General features: G+C 34.5%; 1 protein-coding gene across 5 annotated transcripts in view; it reads left to right on the forward strand.

Annotated features, from left to right (window-relative positions):
* The window catches only part of LOC128678573 (uncharacterized), a 227160-nt gene extending 204126 nt beyond the window's left edge, over positions 1 to 23034 (forward strand). For all 5 annotated transcript variants that reach the window (XM_053760182.1, XM_053760185.1, XM_053760183.1 and 2 more), the window contains 2 exons: positions 13853 to 15365; positions 19707 to 23034. In XM_053760182.1, coding sequence (XP_053616157.1) covers positions 13916 to 15365; positions 19707 to 20545 — 2289 coding nt within the window. In that variant the 5' untranslated portion in view covers positions 13853 to 13915 and the 3' untranslated portion in view covers positions 20546 to 23034. The remainder of the gene's footprint in view (positions 1 to 13852; positions 15366 to 19706) is intronic.
* Positions 23035 to 24799: the final 1765 nt, after the last annotated feature.

Raw genomic sequence — 24799 nt, forward strand, 5'->3', positions numbered from 1 at the left:
TACTTTTACAACCTAATAACAATTTTGCCTATTTCAGTCACTATTCTGGCGCTGTCCTTACTATAGTTAGTCTATGCATGCCGTGATCACACGCATTTCAAACACCACGTGTCATTACACGCTATGTAGTGGGAAACAGAAGGTGCAAATAGCCAATAACCAGTAGTAATATACCCATTGAAGCGGTGGTGGTGTAATGGTTAAGACGCCCGCGTGTGGATCGAAAGGTCCCAAGTTCGCATCCTACTCGTGCCACATGAGTTTGTATACCAATCTGACTCATGTATAGTGTAGTTTTCAACGTCCACCACTTGCTTCCGGTGAAGGAAAACATCGTGAGGAAATCTGCACACAGGTTGATTCTTATTAACTTGTGTGTGAAATGGAGAAGGCAATGGTAAACCACTCCATTAATAATGCCCAGAAAGTTGTTGTGTGTGTTTCATTCCACGTAATAACCACCGCCCTCAGCCCTGAGGTATACGACTATGAAGAAGAAGAATATACCTAGGTATGCGTTGTTTCTTATTTGAATAATTTCTCGTGACGCGGTGTCACGAAATTCATCTAATATGAAAGCGTGTTTGTCCAACATTCACGTCAAAACAGAGCAAATGCTCTCCAATTAACTCCACACCAAAATTATTTGGTGTGGAGTTTGTTGGAGAGTGACAAAGGCTACTATATGTACTATTATATGTATCAAATAAAAATATAATAGATTATACATGTATAGACGATTATAATAAGAATGACTGCAAATATTCGGGGAAGCTCTAGATAATATTTCTTCGGTCACCGATCCCGTGACCGACCATGGGAAAATTGCTTAACCGTCACTATCGTACTAGCGCCGAACCAATGCGCCTTAAAGCTCTTTTCCTTCTGAAAGTATATTCGTATGGCTATTTAAATAGATAAAACCCCTAACAAAATTTATCCGTAATAAAACAAAAAATAACTCCCTAATGACATAATAGCGCTATAAAACGCCCATAAATGTGTCATATAAGCCATAAATATGGACAGACGAATAAAAATTGTTACTGATAAAATGCGGAGTTCGTGCAAATGTAGTGGTATGATAAATATAAATATTGTATGTAATAATTCAGAATATACGTACAATGCGTGATGAAAACTAATTTGCCACATGCATTACTCTAAACTGAAGTTTATTTTTAATTTTCTACGTTATTATGGCCAGGGGTTCGATATTTGAAAATACGATTAAAATAATTTAAAAAGTTACCGATATGGCACTAGAAGAAATATGTTAGAAATGACGTTCCATTTTCAAATATTTTGTCACTTCTCTTCACTTTGTATAAAAGCTGTGTTACGATCTTGATATAATAGTATGATTTGCTAAATATTCACACTTAAAGGACACATTCACATTTCCACTTTATTTTCTGGGTCGCGGGCCAAAAACGGTATCGATTAAGGAAACAGGCGACACGAAACCAGAAATAATTATTGTATAAGTGGTGCGTGTTTGTTTTAGCAATGGCAACACCATTAGGCCAATGTCCGTAAAACGTGGACTTTATAAAAAAGCCTTACGCTCGAACTTGTTAAAAAAATAAATAGTTCGCGCGCATCTTCATACGTTTTGTAAAGAGAATTTTCATTAAATTCGAAATTCAAATTCAAATCATTTAATGTCTGACATTAGACCTTACTAAAGGAGAAATTACGAAAGACCTGGTTAAAAACCGTTTTTAAATTAGTTTAAAAATATCGGTTTCGAGCTTTGTACTTATTTGTATAAACTACATATTGTGTAACGATCGCCTGAACATAATATAACAATATAAAACTCGCACAGTGTACAGTTTTTCGTTCAGGCGATTATCAGGTAGTCACTCGAATATCATTCATACAAATACATATTCAAGAGAAAGTTAAGATTTAAAATTTATTATGGTTTTACCCGAGTGAAGCCGGGACTAGCTAGTATATACTTTAATATAAATTAATAATATATTAATATATATATTAGGACAAATCACACAGATTGAGCTAGCCCCAAAGTAAGTTCGAGACTTGTGTTATGGGATACTAACTCAACGATACTATATTTTTATAACATATACATATATAGATAAACATCCAAGACCCGGGCCAATCAGAAAAAGACCATTTTCCATCATGACCCGACCGGGGATCGAACCCGGGACCTCTCGGTTCAGTGGCAAGAACTTTACCACTGCGCCACCGAGGTCGTCAAAATTGTACCAAAATTGTACCTTTACAAGCAATTTTCACATGAAATTTAAATTATACTTGTCATTATTACGTGTATCAGTTGGACTTAAACAGGATTTCCCCATTTGGACTGCTTGCCCCCCGCCCTCCTTACCTACAAAGGTCTGTAATCGCGTGGAGGACATCGAAACTTCGCTAAGCAGCTCTAAATTGGGCCCAACTAAACCTGAAGGTACGGACCGAATATTGTTAAGGTTTTCGGAAAACATTGTTGAATATGGCAACATTTGTGCTTTTGACGTTATTATCTCTCTCATTCTCGCATGAACTTTATTACATTCGAGGCTCTTATAAAGCTGTGAACTTGCGAAACGTAAGAAATAATGTTTTTACGGCTGGCCGCCTAACTGACGTTAACCCTCTTTGGCAGAGCTATTATTGTTCAGTTATAGTGCTGCCAAGGCTATGTCTCTTAGTCGCCTCGTACGACATCCACAGAAGAAAATTGAGCCGTTCTATTTTAAGGTGGATCTAAATATTTTAATTTTCTTCATTTCTAACGTGGTTTAAAATGCTGTCACCTTTTGTATTCGGCCAGTTGCATAATACGTAAATCCAAAATCCAATAGAGCAACTCCAGCAGAACTAAGGAAATATAACAAATTATGGCAACACCAATTGTCTGCATACCTACCTACTGGCAAATAGAGGTAACTGATAAAATCTCTAATTCCAGTTGGTTGTTTGAAATTCGAATGTAACATTTTGTAGCACAAATCCCGTTGAAAATTTAATTTAACTTGTGGAACATGGACATTTGTGATTATTTATTTTTATTTTTTTAATGTGAATAAATGATTTTATTTATAAACGATTAATCAAAATGACACCCATTTATTGTTCACTTGATTATATTAAATACATTTTATTATTTTTTAAACTACAATTTATTTTTATTTTATTTTGTATCTCCTTGCATGGTATTCGAGAAAGATCGGCGTCGTGGCTCACACCATGAGCGAAGACCATTCATATTCATATTATTTATTCGACAACTAAGTGTTACAATGATCAAATACATACTTACTATTACATGTCCTGATACCTATGTCATGTTTTCACTACATTGTATTACAAAGTCGCGTTCCGCTGTCTCTCCCTATGTACGCTTAGATCTTTAAAACTGCAGAACTGGTTTTGATGCGGCTCTTTTAAATAAATAGTGTGATTCCTAGGAAAGGTTTTAGTGTATAAATTTGCTAAGGTTTTGTCCGAGCGAAGCCGGCACGGGCCACATGTTTGTACTAAATAATCTTTTTTGTTTTTTTCATTATGATAATCTATAGTTATAATAAAACTGTAACTGGACTATGTCTGTACATAGGAGATATTTACGAAAAATAAATAGGAGAGGACTATTTAGGGTTAATAGAAGCCAAAACAATTTATTTTAGAATTTTTGTCTGTCTATCTGTATTGTACGCGCATCACACAAAATCTACTGAACGGATCTGCATGAAATTCGGCACAGAGATAGAATGTGGCCTGGATTAGAATATAGGCTACTTTGTATCCCGAAATTCTATCCCGAAAGGAGAAAAATAAGGAGTAGAAGTTAGTATGAAACTTTAGTTATTTTTGAAGTGAGACACGTACAATTTTAGATTAACGTTCATCTTTAGGTTGAAGTTTTAAAAACAATTTTGTAATTATTTGTTGTATAACAATTTAATAAATGTGAAATTTTATTGTGGAATTCAAAGTTTTCACGAGACAGAATAGAAAGGAATTTCAATGAAATCAAAATTAATTTAAGTGTCACAAATTTAATTTTTTAATGGGTTAAATAACACAACACAGTTTCTGCGTCACAAGAAAAATTAGTTATAATAATAAAGTTTCCTTTTTAGGTTTTGATCAATAATTTTTCGTATCGCCTTCACTTACTTTTCTGTACGATTAATAAAAAGGTATTTCCTTCTTAATACTAGAAGTTGTCTCCAAAAATCAATGTGAATAATACCCCCCCCCCCTCTACCCCTCTACCCCTGTTTCACCCCCGACGGTGTAACAACACGGCCGTTTTGTTTGATGTTTAATGACGTCTTGTAATTAACCGTTAGTATCTAAAATTTTACAACCCTTATAATGGCACGTGCTAATTAAAACGTATATTTTTGTTATTTTGTATCTGATTCCTTTATTTCATTAGACAAAAGCATGGTTATATTATACTAGAGGCCCGTCCCGGCTTCGCTCGGGTAAAACAATAATTTAAAGTATTCTATGTTATTGCTGAAGGTTTTTTCTTATATCTGGGCCAAATTTCATCGAAATCGGTCCAGTAGTTTTTGAGTTTATCATTTACAAAGAAAAATACAAATCTTTAATCTTTATAGTAAAAGTAGTATGGATATATGTATAGTATTAATGTAAAATATATCTACTTACGTTTATTTATTTATTTAAATATTTCAATAGAAAACTTTCACACGTTCGAAACAGGTTTTCATTGTTTCTTAATTTATTTTAGAATTCGGTAATTCATTATTTTTGATTTATATTTTGTCTAATTTATTTAATTTGTTTGTTTTTTTCTACACAAAGACTGACAGGTCTTTTAAATGTTATTAAAACAAGAATGTCGACGGCCGTGTGAAGATGTAGGATGGCGGACAATAGGCTCCGCAACGCTGAGACGGCTGAGAAAGAACCGGGAAAACGCTCAAATGAGAGAGAGAGAGAGAGAGAGAGAGAGTGTAATTATTTTCAATGTTGTCAAATTTCAAGTTTCCCTTAACCTAACCTAACTTAACCTAACCTAACCTAACCATATAACATACCGCATAACCACACGGCAGTAAAATAAGCGGACATTCCGACAAAGCTACATATACGAGTTTTAATAAAGTTGGCCTGCCATATTAAATGGTGCTATTTGAGGCGCGGATGGGAGAAATTATTTTTTTCAGACATTCTCCCACTGGTTCATAACGACTGTGCACAGAATTTGGAATTATAATAAGCATATAGAAGTTGCTTGAAAAAAGAAAAAAATAGCATATGCACAAAATTGACACAGATTGAGTTAGCCACGAAGTACGTTCGAGTCTTGTGTTGTGGGTTACAAATTCCATGAATCATGTAAAAAATATGAACATCAGAAACCCTATAATAGTAAATCTAAAAAAGATAATTTTCGTTCTTGACCAGACCAGGCATCGAACCCGGGACCTCCAGTGTAGTAATCCGGCATGATGACCATTGCTTCCTTGATATGCTATTGGTCTGACAATAAAGTCTTAGAACACTTCGACTGCACCACTCCCTCCATCAGCAAAATGGAAACTCATTTCAATGTTCATTGGAATGAGAACTTTAAAGCGACCTGGGTACACATACTTTACATTGACGTAATTCATTTAGTGAATTCAATTCACTTATGAAGAGGTGAGAGGTGAAATTATAAATTAGTAGAATGCTTGCTGTCAGCTCTCATCTTGTCCAGATAGTCAAAGGGTAATCTCAATTTTTTGTACTTAATCTATACTATTATTATAAAGAGGTAAGCGTTTGTGAGTTTGAATGTTTGAATGGCGGGTAGTCTCCGAAACTACCGAACCTATTTCAAAAATTATTTTACCATTAGAAAGATAGATTATCCAAGATTGGTAAAAGCTATGTTTTATCTCAAAATTCTCACAGGAGCGAAGCCCCGGGCAACATCTAGTTTTTTATATTTTTTTTTTCGAAAATATTTGCTATTTTGCAATACTAATTTGAATGTATTTATGTATTATGTATTTCGCTGTATTAATAAATTGATTCATTTTTTAAAATAAAATCACTAGATGACCATCATCAGAGTCTTCATGAATTTTCTCATGCCTAGGGCAACAAAAATTAAAAAATGTGTCAAACCTCAAAAGTGTGTTTGTAACTGTAACCTTCTCGGTCCTTCCAATGATAGTTATTTTAAGAATTCTTCTCATTCATATCTTTCTTTATTTAAATTAATTTTACTTTTAGGTTATTATGTTTTTTGTATATTTATATTTTCAAAAAATCGACAACGCCATTGAATATAATTTTCGTTCAAATTCGATTTTTAAAAATATTTAACTTATTTTTTTTTACTGAGCATCACATTATTTCCTAATTAAAAGGCAAGTGATAACACTTCTATTCATCTTATAATTCTTTATTCTGAGTTGGGGACGGACATTTTATTAATACTTAATTGCCTTTTTAACGACCTCTGTAGTAGCGGTTAATATGAAGATCTACCGCTTTTAATACCTATTCAAATTACGCGTACTTATTTAACGTGTGCTTTCATTAGGCATGTAATTAGCGACCGTACAATACTTTATGGGGCAGGACAAAACAAGATGGAGCTGCCCCATTAGTCCGTTGTGATCCGTTGCGACGCCGCAACGTGTTGCCACTCCATCGTGGTCAGATTTTTATCATAACTTTTTGTCACATTGAAACGTCACGTCACATTGAATCATATTCGATTTCTGAGTTGTTCTGTGTTGATCCGTCGACGAACGTCAACATAACGGAAGCCAGGCCATTGAAAATAGATATAATTGCGGACTCACGTCCAATAAAATTCCTTCCACAATATATTATTTCAGTGTACAAAAAAATTTTCACAAACAATAAATCGAGACACCAGTGCATTATTAAAAAAAAAAAAATTCTGTGTCCTCCATATTTTGGTATAATGCGACAAAAATAAATACACCCCAATATATTCCGGAATCTTTATAAATTAACCTCAATAACTTACTCTCATATTTTCCTTATTTGGTCGTAATATTGCTATTTATATAGAGATTAGTTTGTCTGTATATGACGTTGGTATATCACCTGATTCTTATCTGACATCTGAAATGATATTGGAGACAAAAATAAAGGTTTACGATATCCTTTTTGCTGTGACATTTGATTAAATCTGTTATAGGAATTTTCAGTATTGCGGTGAATTGTCGGTTAAAATTTATAGAATAACTAATAGATTCTCAAATCCCAAGGAGGGTTACATTACCAGGCGGCCGGTCGTGTAATCGCAGACGAGTCTTCAAAATTTAGAGTTTATTTTAACAGTTCGCTTCGCGGCGTCACAGACCCGGGATAGATCTGATAAAATTTTTTTTTGAAATTTTTAAGATTTGTCTGTGAATTTACAACCGACATTCTGACGCCAAACCGCCTTGGGAATAGCATTGTTGTCTATCAGCTGCCAATGTTACGTGTCTTTGAGTAGACTCGTACGTAACTTCTGTGGGAGCATATGGTGGTGTGGAGTGGTCCTATTTTAAGGCGGGACCACAAGCCAAATTATGGAAAACTCATTATTATACGTGCCTATAAGGATTAATTAACAAATGAGCGTAAAATTCGATTAGTCTGTATAATTAAACTTTTAATACATTCGGAGTTCAAAATAAACACGACGTGCAAAAGTTAGACATTTTAATCAAAACTTTTAACTGTCACATGCTTTTATGTATGGAAACAATGGAGCTTTTTTTGTATGTCAGTTTCATTATATTTTTTTTTTAGCATGGATTCACTTTCCCCTACTCTATCATTTTACCACATGAATTTGGCTGTCTTTCACAGAAAGCTTTATTTGAATCGGGTCAGTAGTTCTAGTATACTGATACGTGTAGTTCCCGCCTTAGTATACTAATTAATTAATGGTACTATAGTACCATTTATGTCCTCCCATCGTCATAAGAGTTTCGACGCAAAAGAAAGGGATAGGGATATAAGAAATCTTAACAGCTGATTCTGAAGAGTGATTTATTTTAAAGGTGATTTTACCTAAGTGAAGGAAAACCCTCAAGAAACCCTTAGCATTAAGTCCGCCTTTTGTACCATTTTGATAAATAACATTTGAATAAATAAATAAAAATTTATTTATTCAAATGTTATTTATGCTAAAACAATTCTCTATCATTCAACCGTCGGGAAAAACTGAAAAATTATTCATAACGATAGGTATAGGTATGAAATGTGAATAAAGAAAAAAAAACACTAGGTATGTGTAAAATGAGATGTGAAATTATAATAAAAACCATCGTCATACCGAGTGTGTTATTGCTAACATTGGTGTCAGGTTTTATTCAAGTCGCCTAAAGACATCTCACATGACTTTTCACTTCTACGAGTACTTACCGCTATCTAGTGGCTGGTAGTCGCATACACACTAGTGAACTAAACTGTCAACCAGTGTACAGGTTTCCTCACGATGTTTTCCATCACCGGACGCAATGAAAATGAAAATGAAAATGAAAATTATTATTATTACTATACTATATGGGTCAGATTTGTATACAAACTCATACACCACCACCGCTTCAAAATAATAAAAATACTTGTAATAATTAAATAGATTATATAGCATACCAGAGTGTGGTCTGATGGGGAAATAAAATCCAGTTTAACAATTTGACCAAACTCGTGTATATTCTCATAATCTATATTATTATTATTATAAAGAGATAAGAGTTGGTGAGTTTCAGTCGGATAATCTCAGAAACTAACGAACCGATTTCAAAAAATCTTTCACGATTAGAAAGGTTCGTAAACCAAGATTGCTATAGGCTATATTCTATCTCAAAATTCCCACGGCAGCGAAGCCCCGGGCAACATCAAGTGGAATATAAATACGTAACACGTTAGCCCTGACAATCATACAGCCGATTGAATAGCAACTAAGTTAACATTGCTATTCTAAGCTTACCCCACCAACTTATTATAACTTTTCGGCCTACGCTTAAGCGGAACTTAAGTACAGTCAGCGAAAAAGTTTGATTGTTTGACAAATCTTAGGGCTCTTGACTTGATAGAAATAAGGATGATTTTGCCTTAATTTTGCGTGACATAAAATTAATATGTATTTTTTTCTATCTAATGTTGGAATTTGTGAAACTATACTTGATACTGTTTCCATGGTGACGGACGGAAGTCCGTAACAGGAAAGTGTGGTTCTGTTTCCATGGTGACGAACGGAAGCACGTAACAGGAAACTTAAAAATACAGTGTTTTCTGGGATAAAGGTGTATTAAGGTAAATAGAAAAAAAAAACGTGAAAAACCTTTCCTTCCTGAAAAATTTAGTTGAGTACGGAGATGGACATATGTTATTTTTCATTTCGGAAAAAAGTATATTTCCCGTGGAAAATTCACGCGGGCGAAGCTGCAGATTAAAGCTAGTTGTAAATAAATCGACAAAATATATATATTTACTTTAAAACTTTATTTTTTATACAATCCATGTAACAATGACTTTCCCATACTAACTTCCTTCGTTACAGTCGTATTCCTCATGGCTGAGGGTCGTTGTCATTAAGTGGAATGAAACACATACTCTCTTGGCAATATTAATGGAGTGATCTGCCAATTCTGCCATTGCCTTCTCCATTTGACATACTAGGTGATAAATTATCAACTAGAAAGCAAGTTTCCTCACGACATTTAACTTCACCAGAAGCCAGTGGTGACCTATAAACATTACTAAACATGAGGCAGATTAGTATACAAACTCATGTGGCACGAGTAGGATTCGAACCTGAGACCTTTCGATCACAAGCCAACGGTCTTAACTCCTGGACCACCAAAGCTTCGACCGTACCAACTTAGAATACACATAAAAGTACACGAATCGATTCTCAACTTTTGCATCAAGAAAATAGCTCTATTTACATAAAATCTCAATATTTACATGAACAAAATTGAAAAAAATACATCTTTGAAAATTTCACGTTGCATAATTGTACAGATATAAAAGTGTGCGCGTTCAATACTTGTCCTTTAATGTATTAAAAATACATAGCCAACATTTGGCTAATACTTAAATACTTTCTTATTATTAGGGTTCTGTAAACAATCGGTTACTTTGGGTTATAAATCATGGTTGCAAACTACTCTCCGTCATCTACGTATCCCGTTTGCCATCCCGGGGCTGTGAAACCGCCGCGAAACCCGCGATCGGCGTAAAAATAACCTTAACGTTTTGAAGATTCGGCTGTGATTCCTTGGGAATGCTATTGCTTCCTATCAGCTGCCTGCACAGAAGGAGCGGTCGGAGGGAGTGGTCCTACTCTAGGGAGGAACCATACGTCACAACAAAACGGTCACAAACTCCTCATTTAGTGATAAAAAAGTAATTGAGGAGCTCAACCGAGCAGTGCGTAGCGCGCTCGGCCTGTAGCGGTAGGAGTTAAGACATTCACACAATGGTGGGACATTGGGTGATCAAAATTATCTTGAGCTCCTCCGCGCTTCGGAAGGCACGTAAAGCCGTTGGTCCCGGTTGTATTTGCAGTTTATAAAACTCGCCAATCGGCAATGGGCCCGCGTGGTGGATCTTGGCCCTAACTCCTCATGTACCATATATATAATATATAGTACCATATAAGGAAGGCCTGTGCCCACCGGCATGTGGCCTTGGCGGGTGAGCAAAAATGAAGTTCTGTGCCCTGTGCCTGTGCCCCAACAGTCTGAACGTTGAAATTGTTGATGATGATGATGAGTTATTTCATACGGAACCATAGGCCTACTGGCAGTATCAAACTTGCAAAATTTTCCTTTTTATTCGACTTTTACAAAGTCAAACTCGGGCCGTTATTACAACAATTTTTGGACTTAATTTTAAAAGTCGTTCGTTTCTTAAGCTGGTTTAATTTGAACTTTCTGTTCTCTGTGCGTAGCCTTTGGCGGGATTCTACTTAATTTTTTGGTCTGTTTTTAAGAAGATTTAATAAATTTTAATAGTGCCTAGTAAAACTTTGAAATGTAGTTGCAAAGTAGGAATATTTTTTAATTGGGATGTGGATTTTGAGTGGTATTGACAATTGAATTTTTCGCTAAACTGATCATCCTATTAAAGCGTACTAGAACTTTGATATTAACTACAACATTTACGATCTAAAATAGGTACAATTTAGATTCAGTTGTTTTTCTAACATATCAAGCATTCAAAACAAATAAAGGCTTTCAATAAAAAAAACAATAAAAAGGTTATCGGCCGACGCGTGTGCGTGAAAAATAACAATTCAGCGAACAATTTGGATTAGAACAAGCCACGCTAATGCATTATATGGAATATGTTTAGGTTGAGAATATGAGAATTCTCTATTTGAATTTTTATTTTTTCAAGATGGTGACCTTTAGTGTCATTAACAGTTCGTTCGAAATTAGAATTTATTTTTTCTAAGATGGCGTCTTAAATGATCAACGTTTTATTTATGTAGTACAAAAATATGTATGGAATTAATTTGGCATGGCAATAGAAAATTCATAAAATTAGAACAAAAATACTCTAATTTTATGAATTTTCTTCGCAAAAGCTGCTTTCAAAATGACGAAAACTTAAGGGTTTAGTGGTTGATTTGTTTGTACTCAAACAAGACTGGGAAAGTTAAAACTTTTCCTTCAAAATATAAGTTCGAATATCGTCAGCCATTTTGTTTGAAGGTTAGTCTTTACCGCCTTTGGCATCAATTAAAATTCTACATAAATAATATTGGCTCTTTTTATTTGATTTTCCACCTATATAGCGAACTATAAAACACTAGCTGCGGCCCGGGGCTTCGCTACCTTGGGAATTTCGGGATAAAATTACCCTTTGCGTTATTCCAGGTTATATTCTACCCGTGTACCAAATTTCATAACAGTTTGTATTTCGCGTGAAAGAGTAACAAACTTACATACATCCTTACAACTTTTCACGTTTATAATACTGACAGGATTGTCATTATTTTTTCACTTATGTAGTTATTTCTACACAGCGAAATAAAGTTGAACTGAGGTATGTACGATTGCGCGCAATATTCAAATTTTGAAAAAATATTAGAATGTTTGTAAGATTTTATTACGAACATAATAATTAACACAACAATGAATATATCTGTCTTAGATAGCTCGTTACGTTGCGGAGTCGTGCTGAAATCTCAGTGAAAAAGGCTTTTCTGTATCCTATGGACTCATGGTCTCGACAGCAAAGTGCATAAACATATAATTCATCACTAAGAGCCAAGCCTTGTTGTTTAGTCGCGCTCCGTCGCTTTGACGTCCGTCGACAAACAACAAAGAACAAAGTAGAAATTGTATGATTATTCAACAGTTTGCCAATGCCAAAACCGGTGCTGCAACGTGTTGCGTTGCCGCAACGGAGCACAACTGAGCAATGTGGCATGGCTCTTAGAGATGAATTATATTTTTGTGCACTTTGCTGCCGAGACCATGGGCGCATGTGATCCAGAAAACTATTTGTCTAACCTAAATCTTAAACATGTCTCTCTTCTTCATAGTCCGTCCGTATTCCTCATGGCTGAGGTTCGTGGTCATTACGTGGAATGAAACACACACAACACTTTCTTGGCATTATTAATCGAGTGGTTTGCGATTGCCTTCTCCATTTCACACACAAGTCAATAATAATCAACCAGTGTGCAGGTTTCCTCACGATTATTTCCTTCACCGGAAGCAAGTGGTGGTCTATGAAAACTACAGATTGGTATACAAACTCATGTGCCACAAGTAGGATTCGAACCTGGGACCCTTCGATCCACAGACGGGCGTCTTAACCATTACACCACCACCACCGCTTAAACATGTGCTTAACACATAATTAGCCACCAATCCACCATGAAAATGGCAATGTTGTACCTCATTCTGTACAAGTTTAAAATGGCAATAAATTCGATCCACAAAACCGTGAATTGTAAGATTAAGTCACAATGTCGAATAAGTTGTTCGCTACATCTACGTCGAGCTGAGACGTTCACACGTACACCTGTTGGGGCGTGGTACAAGTGATAAGAATTGAGCGGGTTTATGATATTTTTTAAAGTATTTTTTTTTTCACAAGTATTTTTTAGAACAAGAGCTTTTGTCGTCGTCGTTGAGATCTTCTTCTATTCAATGCGCGACATTAAAATCATGTTATGATAGTAAACCATTGAGGAGTTCTCTCGTTGGGAGCCGATCCATTCCTATCAAGTTGTGATTATCGTATTTGAATTGTCATTGTAATCGACGTGGAAAATTTCAACTGTTTTCTTTCAAATATTTAATTATAGACGGGATAGGTGGAACCAAATGAAAGTCTGTAATTAAATAATATTTCTCCGTTTGTCTAATAATGGCTATATTAGCCGTGCAATGATGTTCCTGCATGATTTCAGTATATAAGATGAACTGAACTTTTATGAAAATTAATATTACGCACGGGAAATTTACTCCTAATAATTTTTATTTGCAAACATACCTAGGGCTCCGACACGTTATGGCTGAATAGACCGAGAAATCATTTAAAGATTTCACATAAGAAGTTAAAATACTTTAGATCTGGTGCCCAAACTTGGTGCCCAATGAATCAATCATACAGGTCAGGTCACTGTATATTGTATAGTCGCCGTCGTCTATAAATTTAAATCTCACCTCCATTCGCACAGATTTCTAGTTTACAATGTTATGAATTTTCTTTAGAAATTTATGTCCGTACTCTCAAGCTGTTCTCAAAGGAGATTTATGTTATAAGAGCGCCGTTTGAATTCTCAAAATCTCAACAAAGTGACTGCGGAAAAGACCTTACTTATTTCATTCTCTCTTTGTTCCAGAACAAATGCGTCCGTGCGCAATCCAGGAATGCGACAGCACGAGGAAATGACCCTCAAAGCAAAATGGCTCGTAAACACTGGAACACATGGATGAAAATAGCGCTCGTGCCAATCGCATTATTGACTTCCACAATAGCTGACTTCACAACGGAATGCCAGCGGCCCTGTGACTGCAGATGGCAATCGGGAAACAAAGCTGCCATTTGCTCAAACTCAAGCCTAAAAATGATACCGGCAAACCTGAGCAGCGATATTCAAATACTAGATCTAACTAATAATAATTTAATACAACTTCAACAAGAAGCTTTTAAGAAAGTAGGCCTTAGTAATTTAAAGAAATTATTCCTTAGAGAATGTAACATAGAAGTTATAAATAAAGCGGCATTTGTCACACTAGCTATTATGATCGAGCTCGATTTGTCAAAGAACAGGATACGATATCTACACCCAGACACGTTCAAAGGCACAGAGAAACTAAGGTTAATAAACTTAAGCAACAACTTCATCGATAAGTTAGAGGACGGTATATTCCGCAATTTGAAGTTCCTACAGAAAGTAGAGGTTAGCAGTAACAGGATCGCGCGGATCGGAACTAAAACGTTCGTGAACTTGCCGCAACTGAAGATTCTCAGGTTGGATGGTAATAATTTGAGCCACATGAAGCCGGAAACTTTGATGGCGCTGAGAAACTTGTCCGGCCTGGATTTACACAACAATCCGTGGAGGTGTGATTGCAATTTGCAGACTTTTAGAGACTGGGTGATCACTCATAACTTATACACACCGCCGACGGCGTGCGCTGAGCCTCAATCTGTTAAAAGTAAACTTTGGAACGAACTAGATTCGGCAAACTTCGCTTGTCGGCCTACCATACTAGAGCCAATACGAGATACCATAATCAGAAGTTACGATGACAACGTCACATTGTCTTGCAAAGTCGTCGGGAACCCAAATCCCGAAGTGGTCTGGAAATTTAACGGTAAAGTCATAGAGACGAGATTGTTTGGAGAATTAAGATATGTTATATCTGAGAATACAATGGATCTGATTCGTTGGGTTAATCTCACTATAGTTCACGTGAGGTATAGTGATAGAGGTAACTATACTTGTATTGCAGAAAACCCTGGAGGCAAAGATGAGAAAAGTCTCATGCTTGTATTGTCAAAATATGGAGGTATTGGTACGATAGCTGGAATGGATACTGACATTTTTGCTATATTGATTGGGTGTCTTATAGCTATACTAATAATATTTTCAACAGTTTTATTTATTTGTTATTTCACAACTCAGAAGAATGATATAAAAAGACTGATAAAGACCGATACTCGTTCGTCTAATGGGGAAGCATTGATTGAAGGTTCTGTTGCGTCTGAAGGAGAGAAAGTTATGAAAGCTGAAGTGAACCCTATAACTAAGCCTCCAAGAAAATATGAGGCTCCGCCGTCCCTTACATGCGAAGCTACTGAAATGTTAGAATTGAACAAGACTTTATTGGATAATGACTGTGTTTTAGGTAAGTTTATACCCACTTATTTATTCTTTCATTGATATAACAAGTAAATCTTAAATCTACATTATATCAGCTAGTCTCTCTATATTTATCCACTAGGTAGCTAGTCATTTCCGCTTACATTCACGAATAAAGCAACGGAATAGCTGAAAGACTTAGTAATCAACAATTTTATTACCAAAGTTCATGATCAAAATAACGAGAGAACAGACATTCTTATAAACAATTTCCAGAAATATTTCTAACTTCAATATCTCGAACTCATGATGAACATGACACACACACACACAATCGTTTGGGAGAATTACTTTGTATGGTTTATGTTCTGGTGTTACTTCAATAATATTTCACGTTTTTTTATATTCAAATTCAAATTCAAATCATTTATTCAGAAATTAGACCTTCACAGGCACTTTTTCTCGTCAATCTTTATATTTATAGTTATTTCTCACAAGCTACAAACTACTGGCATTTCGGAACGACCACTGCTGAGAAGAAATGCCGAAAGAAACTCATTTGAACAGTGTTGGTCCCTATCATGCCAGATAGGCTTACCATTATTGTTTCTTACAATGTTTTTTTTTTCTTTCTAATAATATATAAAAGTACATAATGTACATAGTCAAAAGGTATATCAAAACAGGTTATGATTGTGCTCCGAGTGCTGATTATAATATGTATATATAAGTTCTTTAAAGAGTTGAAATCCCATTCGACAAGCTGTGATTGACTCTCTTCTTATCTATGTAACACAGACGGTAAACACAACAACAACCACTTTTAAACCATAGCAAAATAGTTGCGTCATGTATGGTCTCATTGAAGTCAAAGACAGAAACACAAAACTGCAAAGTTTATAAAAGTTCTGGTTTTATAAGCAACATTTTTGACAATACTGTGTCGATAATTTTTTTGAAGTTACAACTTTTTAGCAGCATTGTGCATTTTTGTGATGGGTAAAAAATGCTAATACTGCATCAGTAACAGATGACCCGAAAATTCGTAAGTCGTCAAAAACGTTAATATTCAAGTTTTCTTCTTCCGGCACTGCCGGAGTTATTATTCTATAACTTCACATAGGTACGGTTCAATACATGTACTTTCGTTATTTTATAAATTCAGTTTCTCCAAAGTTAGATCAAAGTGGACCGCGAATTCGCAGAAGCTACTCTTTGGAATCTCAATATTTCGATTGTGTACTGCTTTTGAAATATTGATAACTAGATGTTGCCCGGGGCTTCGCTCACGTCGGAATTTTCAAGTAAAACATAGCCTATAGCAATCTTGGATAATGTACCTTTCAAATGGTGAAATAATTTTTGTAATCGTTTCGGTAGATTCGGAGATTACCCGTCTCAAACCTACAAACTCACAAACGCTGACCTCTTTATAATAATTATAATATAGTATAGATTTCAAAATTGAATCTTCAAGAATCCCGTTGAAGTTTTTCTTGACTTCTTAAAGGCTCATTTACAATATGAAAGTTTCTTGCCTGTTGTATACAATTAATTTGAAACAATTGATGACTTGCATAGTCAAAACAATTTATAACATTCTTGATCTATTAAGTAAATTGTATTTCAATACTTGTATTGGTATAAACTTCAAGCACACTCTTCTTCAAATGTACAACAATTGATTGAAAAATTTTGATGCTGAATAATTGAAGCAAAACTTGAAGCTACTCGTCAAAAAATGGTACATACTACAAGCTTGCGTTTAGACAATTTATATTTGCTACTGTTTCACACAAAATCCACTGGACGGATCGTTATGAAATTCGGTACTCGTATAGAATATAACCTGGAATAATATATAGGGCACTTTTTATCCCGTAATTTCCACGGAAGCGAAGCCCCGGGGCGCAGCTAGTTTATTAATAAATGAGCTACAGAGAGATCAAGAACTTTCTTTTCGAGTGTGTTAATTTTAAACACTGGTGTTAGGTTTTATTAAAGTCGCTTAAAGGCATCTGACATGACTTTTACCACTACGATATTTTCCTTCACCGAAAGCAATTCTTTTCATAGTCGTATTCCTCATGGTTGAGGGTCGTGATTATTACGTGGAATTAAAGACACATAACAAATTTCTTGTCATTAGTAAAGGAGTAGTTTGCCATTGCCTTATCTATTTCACACACAAGTTTAATAATCAATCAGTGTGCAGGTTTCCTCACGATGTATTCCTTCACCGGAAGCAAGTGGTGGTCTATGAAAATGACTATACATGAGTCAGACTGGTATACAAACTCATGTGGCACGAGTAGGATTCGAACCCGTGACCTTTCGATCCATAGGCGGGAGTCTTAACTATTATACCACCACCGCTTGAAAGCAATTGGCGGTGAATAAAAACGATTACAATATTAGTTAGATTGGTATAAAAACTCATACGGCACGTGAAGTATTCGAACCTGGGCTACTTCAACTGAAGTTCAGAACAAGAACTAGGAATACGAATTGAATACCCATTTCATTTTAATTAACCCCAAATTTATTTATGTCTATTACCGATGACAGCAAAGTCTATAAATTACTCCATTTAATCAAACGGCAAATGAACTGTGACAATCGCCAATTTATGGACCAAGCCTTCCATTCTTCAGCAAAGAAATTATTTTATATAATTTATTACGGCGCAAAGTAACAAGCACGGAACTTTCAATAAATGATAATAGAAATGACCTACTTTTAAATGGTAAAACTAAACTGTACACAACTAATCGCTTGTTAAAGCTAATCGCTTGTGTACAGTTTAGTTTAGTGGGTTGCACCGTCAACTAGGAAAAACAGAAAAACGCAAATTGCGCCATTTTGTCTAAATGTCAGTGGCGCGTCGGTGCAACACACCCTTAGTAAATAAATAAATAAATATATCAGGACAAATCACACAGATTGAGCTAGCCCCAAAGTAAGTTCGAGACTTGTGCTATGGGATATTAACTCAACGATATTATATTTTACAACATATACATCCAAGACCAAGACCTGGGCCAAACAGAAAAAGATCATTTTACATCACGACCCGACCGGGGATCGAACCCGGGACCTCTCGATTCAGAGGCAAGGACTTTACCACTGCACAACCGAGGTTCTCATTAGTGAGTTCCATAATTACATCTACAGTAATTGTTGGCATATATTATATGTATAATAACAAATATGAAATATTATTATATAATATTTTATTTACTTTCTACCGTCGATAGGTATAATATTAAGTATATTATACCTATCGACGGTAGAAAGGCTATTTGATTCAAGAGACAATTTTTGCAATATTGAGTTATATGTGTTGAGATATTTTTAAAGCTTTATTGTTTAATTTGAATCTCTTTTTCTTAGTACACGCCAATCTTTTTTCCGTTTTTCTTTTGCCACTGAAAGAAATCTCAATATAAATCAATTTTGCAGTTTCCTATATTTTGTAAGTCTGACATATTCTTGACTTTCATACGAGGATGAAACGCCAAGGTGATAAAATGAAGCATTTGACACTTCTACCAATTCCGAGTTCCGTGCTGCAACATTCTTTAGCCTAGCGTGCTTTGCTTGTTCTAGCATAAAATTTAAAGAGCACTGTTTCCTTTGTGCTGAATCTAAAGCTAACAATAACATTTTCCATGCCAAAAATACATTTGGACAAAATAGTGGTTATGAGATGCGTTAATTACAAAAACGCAACGTTAAAAGGGAACGTTTTAATAACCCAATTACTGACAATGGACGTTTTGTTTCTAAGCCGTTTGAAACGGAAATCATTTTGTTGGTTTTGCTCAGTTTTGATTTTGAAATTCCATTGTTTTTGTGATGTCATGACCATTATAGAACTGGAATTGTTTGCTCAAAAATAAATATATATATCAATTAAGACGGCCAGATGATTTAGACAAGTTTCAGCGTGGCAACAAATATTTCAAGATATACCTTTGGAAGACAAAAGGGGAGGCCTTTGCCCAGTAGTGGAACATGTAATTACAGGTTATAAAAAAATCAATCAATCAATTTAACGAACGACATTCTTTTCGATGGAGTAATTTCCATAAAAAAATATATGCAGTATTCTAATTCAGAGCAAATGTGTGGGCAAATCTCATTCCATTGGAGTGTGGCAATGGTAATTCGAAAAAAAATGCCAGTGTTAGAACTCTGATCTTTTAACTATATTGTGTCGTAAATTTCATCAAAATTGGTTCGATACACCATCGAACTGCTGTGAAAGCGTAATAAATAGACTTTTACAATTATAAAACAAAATACGGTTCCATTGAAATAAATAAATTACTAACTAGGGGTATTAAAAAATCATTAAATTAAATTATTTTTATCTCTCTTGCAGCATCCAACGAAGAAAACAATCGCCGACAAGAAGTTGAACTGCCGAAGATAACCCACGACTCTCTTCTCTTAGACCGACTGACACAAGAGCACCGAGCATACCCACCGGATCTCCTCTCATTCCCACTCCGAGGAACACCTCAAATTTCTCCAGGAATCTCGGGTCACGACAGAGAAAAGGACAGCCCTATTAAATCACCAGGATACGGAGTATCATCCATCAACACGTCTCTTTATAGCAGATTCCAAAACCCAAGCTTCGAAGGATCAATACCCTTAATGAGTCCTAAAGGAGGATACGTGACGCTTCCAAGACGGCCAAGGAATAGCATATCAGACAATCGACCACCAGTATTTTCGACAATCAATGGAGTAATACCATATTACGATTTTAATATGAAGCTATTCGGCAATGGTGGCAATTATTATAGTCTGAATAAGAGCGAAATGGATTTAGGGCCAGTAAGAAAATTGAGTTCCAATTTTGATTCGGGTGAAATTGAACCTGCGCCATCGCCAGCCCCTGGTACACCGCATGCAACAATACCAAGGAATAGTCTAAGCTCACCTAATATTCACAACCAATTGTTAGCACTTCAAGCTATGGCTATTAGCAGTAGATTGTCGAAAAATTCTGAGCAAAGACCATTACAAGTGATGCTGGAAAACGAAGGTTTGATTAAGAATTCCACTAGAGATTTGAGAGTTAGTTATAATGTTAGCACGTTAGGGAGAAATAGAACAGCGCCGAAACCACCGGTTAAACCGAGAAAGAGGAATTCTTGTGAAGTGACAGAGCAGTTTCTTCTCAATTCTGGTGATAATGCCACACAAGTGTAATGTATTGTGTATATTCCATAGAGTTATGTTAAAAATGGCATGATAAAAAAGCATTTAACAAAAATTCCAATACAACTTGAGTCTATAAATTTTATTAATTATATACTGTATTTTGGTTAACACCAGTATTCGATGTCTGTCTGTCCGACGTGTTAAGAAATAGGTACATACCTTTTTTAATGTTCAGAAATTTTGCAGGAAAATTCAGTTGGATTTCCTCTCACGTCGCTACTGTTGAAAAATTAAGTTTCAGAATGTTTCCTATTTTGGTCGTACTATCTGATATATTTAATCCTTACCAAATATCACACATTGTCAATAACATTATTTTATAGACAATTTTAAATTAATATATTGTAAAAAATAGAGTCAAATATTTCAAATCGAATGACAAAAATTTATTTAATGGCCCTTAAAATGCTGTGACTATTTTGATTGAATTATTTCAAACAAATAAGAGAAAAATTACATAGAAACCTATATATACTGAGAGATTACATGTAACCCTAGGAAAATTGCTAAATTTGTGTTTATTTCGAAAATAAGTATTTCTGTTTTATATATTTATTTATTTTACATTCTTCAGATTTTTAAACGCTTTTTATTTATTATATTTCAGGAAATGTTAAATCTCAATTCTAGTATATTATTATAGTGTTATAAACTACTTATACACACGAAGTGGATACAGAGTTAACAAATTAATTCGGCATTTTTTTTAGTCAAAAATTAAAATTTACAAACTTGACTGCCAATTTAATTTATATGATTAAAATTAAATTGGCAGTTATTAAATTTTAATTTTCTGTTCATTCAATAAGTTAAAAGCTTTAATAAAAAAAAAATTACAGTTAGTCATTTTAGATTTATATATTTTGAATATATATGGTGTATGTAATCATATGTAAATAAATTCGTTCATTACGAATAACAATGAAATACCTAATACCTAGTTAAAAATTTAATTAATCAATTATTCAAATTAAATTTAGTATTCAATATCGGTGCTTCATATGAATAAAACATTAAATGCATTAATTCAGCAATCTTCCATATTATGCTTGGTTTATAAAAATAGTGGGTGATTTTTTTTTTCACTGCACAAGGAGGTCGAAAGGAAGGCTAAAAATTGATAAGGATTATATTTATATTCCTATAAGAATAATTTCTAAAAAAAAAATAAAAACTTTTATTTCAGTTAACAGGATCCATGTTCACACAAAAATAATGAACTAACAAAACACAAATGACATAAAAAAAAAAACATTTATGTTGTTTTTTCTATTTGCTCAGCTCATTGAAAACGACAAATATCAAAAAAAAAAATACAGTGAAAGAAAGACGTGAAATTCTGTCCAATTTGTGTGGGAGAACAAAAAAAAACCATAATTTTAGACACAATTTTTTTTTGGACAACAACTGAACATCACCCAAAAAATATAGACAAATAGTTCGTAAAATTTGTGCTGGGAAAAATTAATTACCCTGTTTAAACAATAGAAGAATTAGTTGTCTGTATATATAAAATAGCTGACTTGCGTAAAATTGCGAATATATTGTTATATTAAAAGTATGAACATGTAATTTAACTACGTACGGATTTATGAAGATACAATTCATATTCAGGACTGAATAAATAATTTTATATATTTTATACTTCTTAATTCTCGATATTTTCCACTCCATTAATCAAAGATAAAGAAAAGTTTGAAAGGAGTTAACGTTGCCACATGGGATAGAACAAAAAGCCGGCCCAAAAAGGGACAAAAATACGCGAGGAGAAACGGGACAGAGCGCTGTCCCCCTTATAATACTGACGTCTTAAACAAGATAGGAGATTCTTATATCTAATTTTGAAAAAAAAAAATCTGTTCACGATTTTTTTAATCAAAATAATATTTGTTATCAGTGCAAAAAGATATATATTCCAAGATTTTATTAATTTTGTATTGCACCCATCTTTTTTATGACGATAAACCTGGGCATTATTTCTTGAATATGAGCGAAATCGAAGTTATAACGTTGTTCAAGGTTTTCTCTGTCTTGTCTACTCTAAAATGAAGAAAGATTTTGAATTGATCACATGTTCGAGCTCAATTCTGCATTTTTCGTACTATAACGAAAATAATGCAATTTTGGTCATTGATCTCTTTTCTCCCTGACTTTGGACTTAAGTATTTTCTTTTATTGTTATAATAATTTACTTGAAAATATCTATTTACTGTAATGTTAGTTGTATTTAACTTATTCATTGATTATATTTTATTATATACTTTCTCATGTTTTAAGTAATTTTAGTTGGTATAAAATTGATGTAAAAGTTATAGAATTTATTGTTGAGATGATTTTCATTACTCTAATGTATAAATGTATATAGTAGATATATAAATTGTATAAAAAATTATATATTCGAGGTGTGGTCAGAGTATATGATGGAAGGACCAATTGGAATGAAGAATAACAAAGAATGTATTAAATAAAATACAGTTTGAAATTTCACATTATTTTTTATACGCTTGTAAAACCCCTTTAGGTCTAGATATACCCCATATTTTTCCACGCTATGTCACCTGACAGCTGAGAGGAAATAACAGCATTCCCAAAGAGGGTCAAGCCGGCGGCGGCCAGTCGTGAAACCACAGCCTAACCTACAAAATTTTAAGGTTTTTTTTTCACCTTCAATTCTATGTTCGTGACTGATCTTTGATAAACACTTAACGTCGATTTTTTTCTTGCTTGGTAACTTGATACAAAAATAGAATTATATTAGCGATTTCGCTGTTCAAAGCATCCTAAAAACATAGGCATCGCTACAAAGAATGCAATCAAGATCAGATCAGAAATCACAAAAAAAATGTCTTGTCAATATAAATATGTAAGACTATCAAGATCATTTTTAAATATTGATTTAAAAGAAGACAAACACTGCCGCTAAAGTAGTAAATGTCATGTCAGATGCCTTTAGGCGACAGTATTAGCAATAGCACACTAGAAAAGAAAGAAAGAACAGGAAACAGTAAAAAAAGTAGTTTTTAAAATTTTTGTAAAAAAAAAAAAAACTCCGCATGCAATGTGAACTTTAAATCTGAAGAGATTTCTTACTCTGTGACGTATGTGCCGGCTTAGCAAGAGTAATAGAGCAGTTAGCTTTTAGAAAGCTCTCGGTCGAAGTTCGATGGGCGTGATCTTTGATCGTAATTAATTGTTTGTACGTTACGTACAGATTTTTCAGCTTTATTTGTGCCGAGAATCAAAAGTCAACTTTCAAGTATTCATAGTTTAATACGTCTATAAGATACGATATATTTCACCCGCAGTTTCGCCTATGTGAATTTCCCATGCGAACAGTTATTTTTCCGGGATGAAAGGTACCCTATGTCCTTCTCCGTACTTCAAACTACATTTATACAAAATTTCATGAAGATTGGTTGAGTAGATAGAGCGTGGTGAGGCTAAACAAACTTACTTTCACAATTATAATATTAGTAGTAGGTCTAACTTTTGCCGCTTAATGGTAAGCCCTTCTGGCATAATAGGGACCAACACTGTTTGAATGAGTTTCTTTCGGCATTTCTTCTCAGCAGTGGTCGTTCCGAAATGCTAGTAGTTTGTAGCTTTGGTAAACATCATTCAATTTAGATTATGACGTGAAAAAGTGCCTGTGAAGGCCTAATTTCTGAATAAATGATTTGATTTTAATTTTGATTTTGATTTGCCCACATTATGTAATGGTCTGATAACTAGACTAAGGAATGCCGACGATCATGCGACGTGGATATGATAAAATAGGAAAGCGGACGCTGGGCTCCGACGCTCAACGTCTAGGAGGAAACCAGGAAAGTGCTCATGTGAAAGAGAGAGAGTCACCTAAGACAACCACGGGAGGATATGGAGTGGACAAGGGCAGAACCAAACCCCTGCTGATGTGTAAGTGAAAATAAATTCGGTTTCTGTGGCATCTGAAATGTTGACAATCAACTGACATAAACCAATTGAACGAAGGTTGCCGTGTCACAGTTTAATAAAACAATTGATATACAATCCGGTTAATTGAGTTGGTTACACGGTTTCACGGTTTTCATAACATTAAAATGTTTTTAAAACAACGATTCGCCTCGTATTTTTGCGAACATTACTTTTATCTCCAGTGGATTTAAAATAAAATTGGTCATTTAAATTTTATTCAGTCGAAGATAAAATTTTCGTGATTGATTTGATTCATAAGTTTTTTTATATTTTTTGTGGATCTGCGCT

The sequence above is a fragment of the Plodia interpunctella genome, chromosome 20 (genome assembly GCF_027563975.2).
Source record: "Plodia interpunctella isolate USDA-ARS_2022_Savannah chromosome 20, ilPloInte3.2, whole genome shotgun sequence".
NCBI classification, from domain to species: Eukaryota; Metazoa; Arthropoda; class Insecta; order Lepidoptera; family Pyralidae; genus Plodia; species Plodia interpunctella.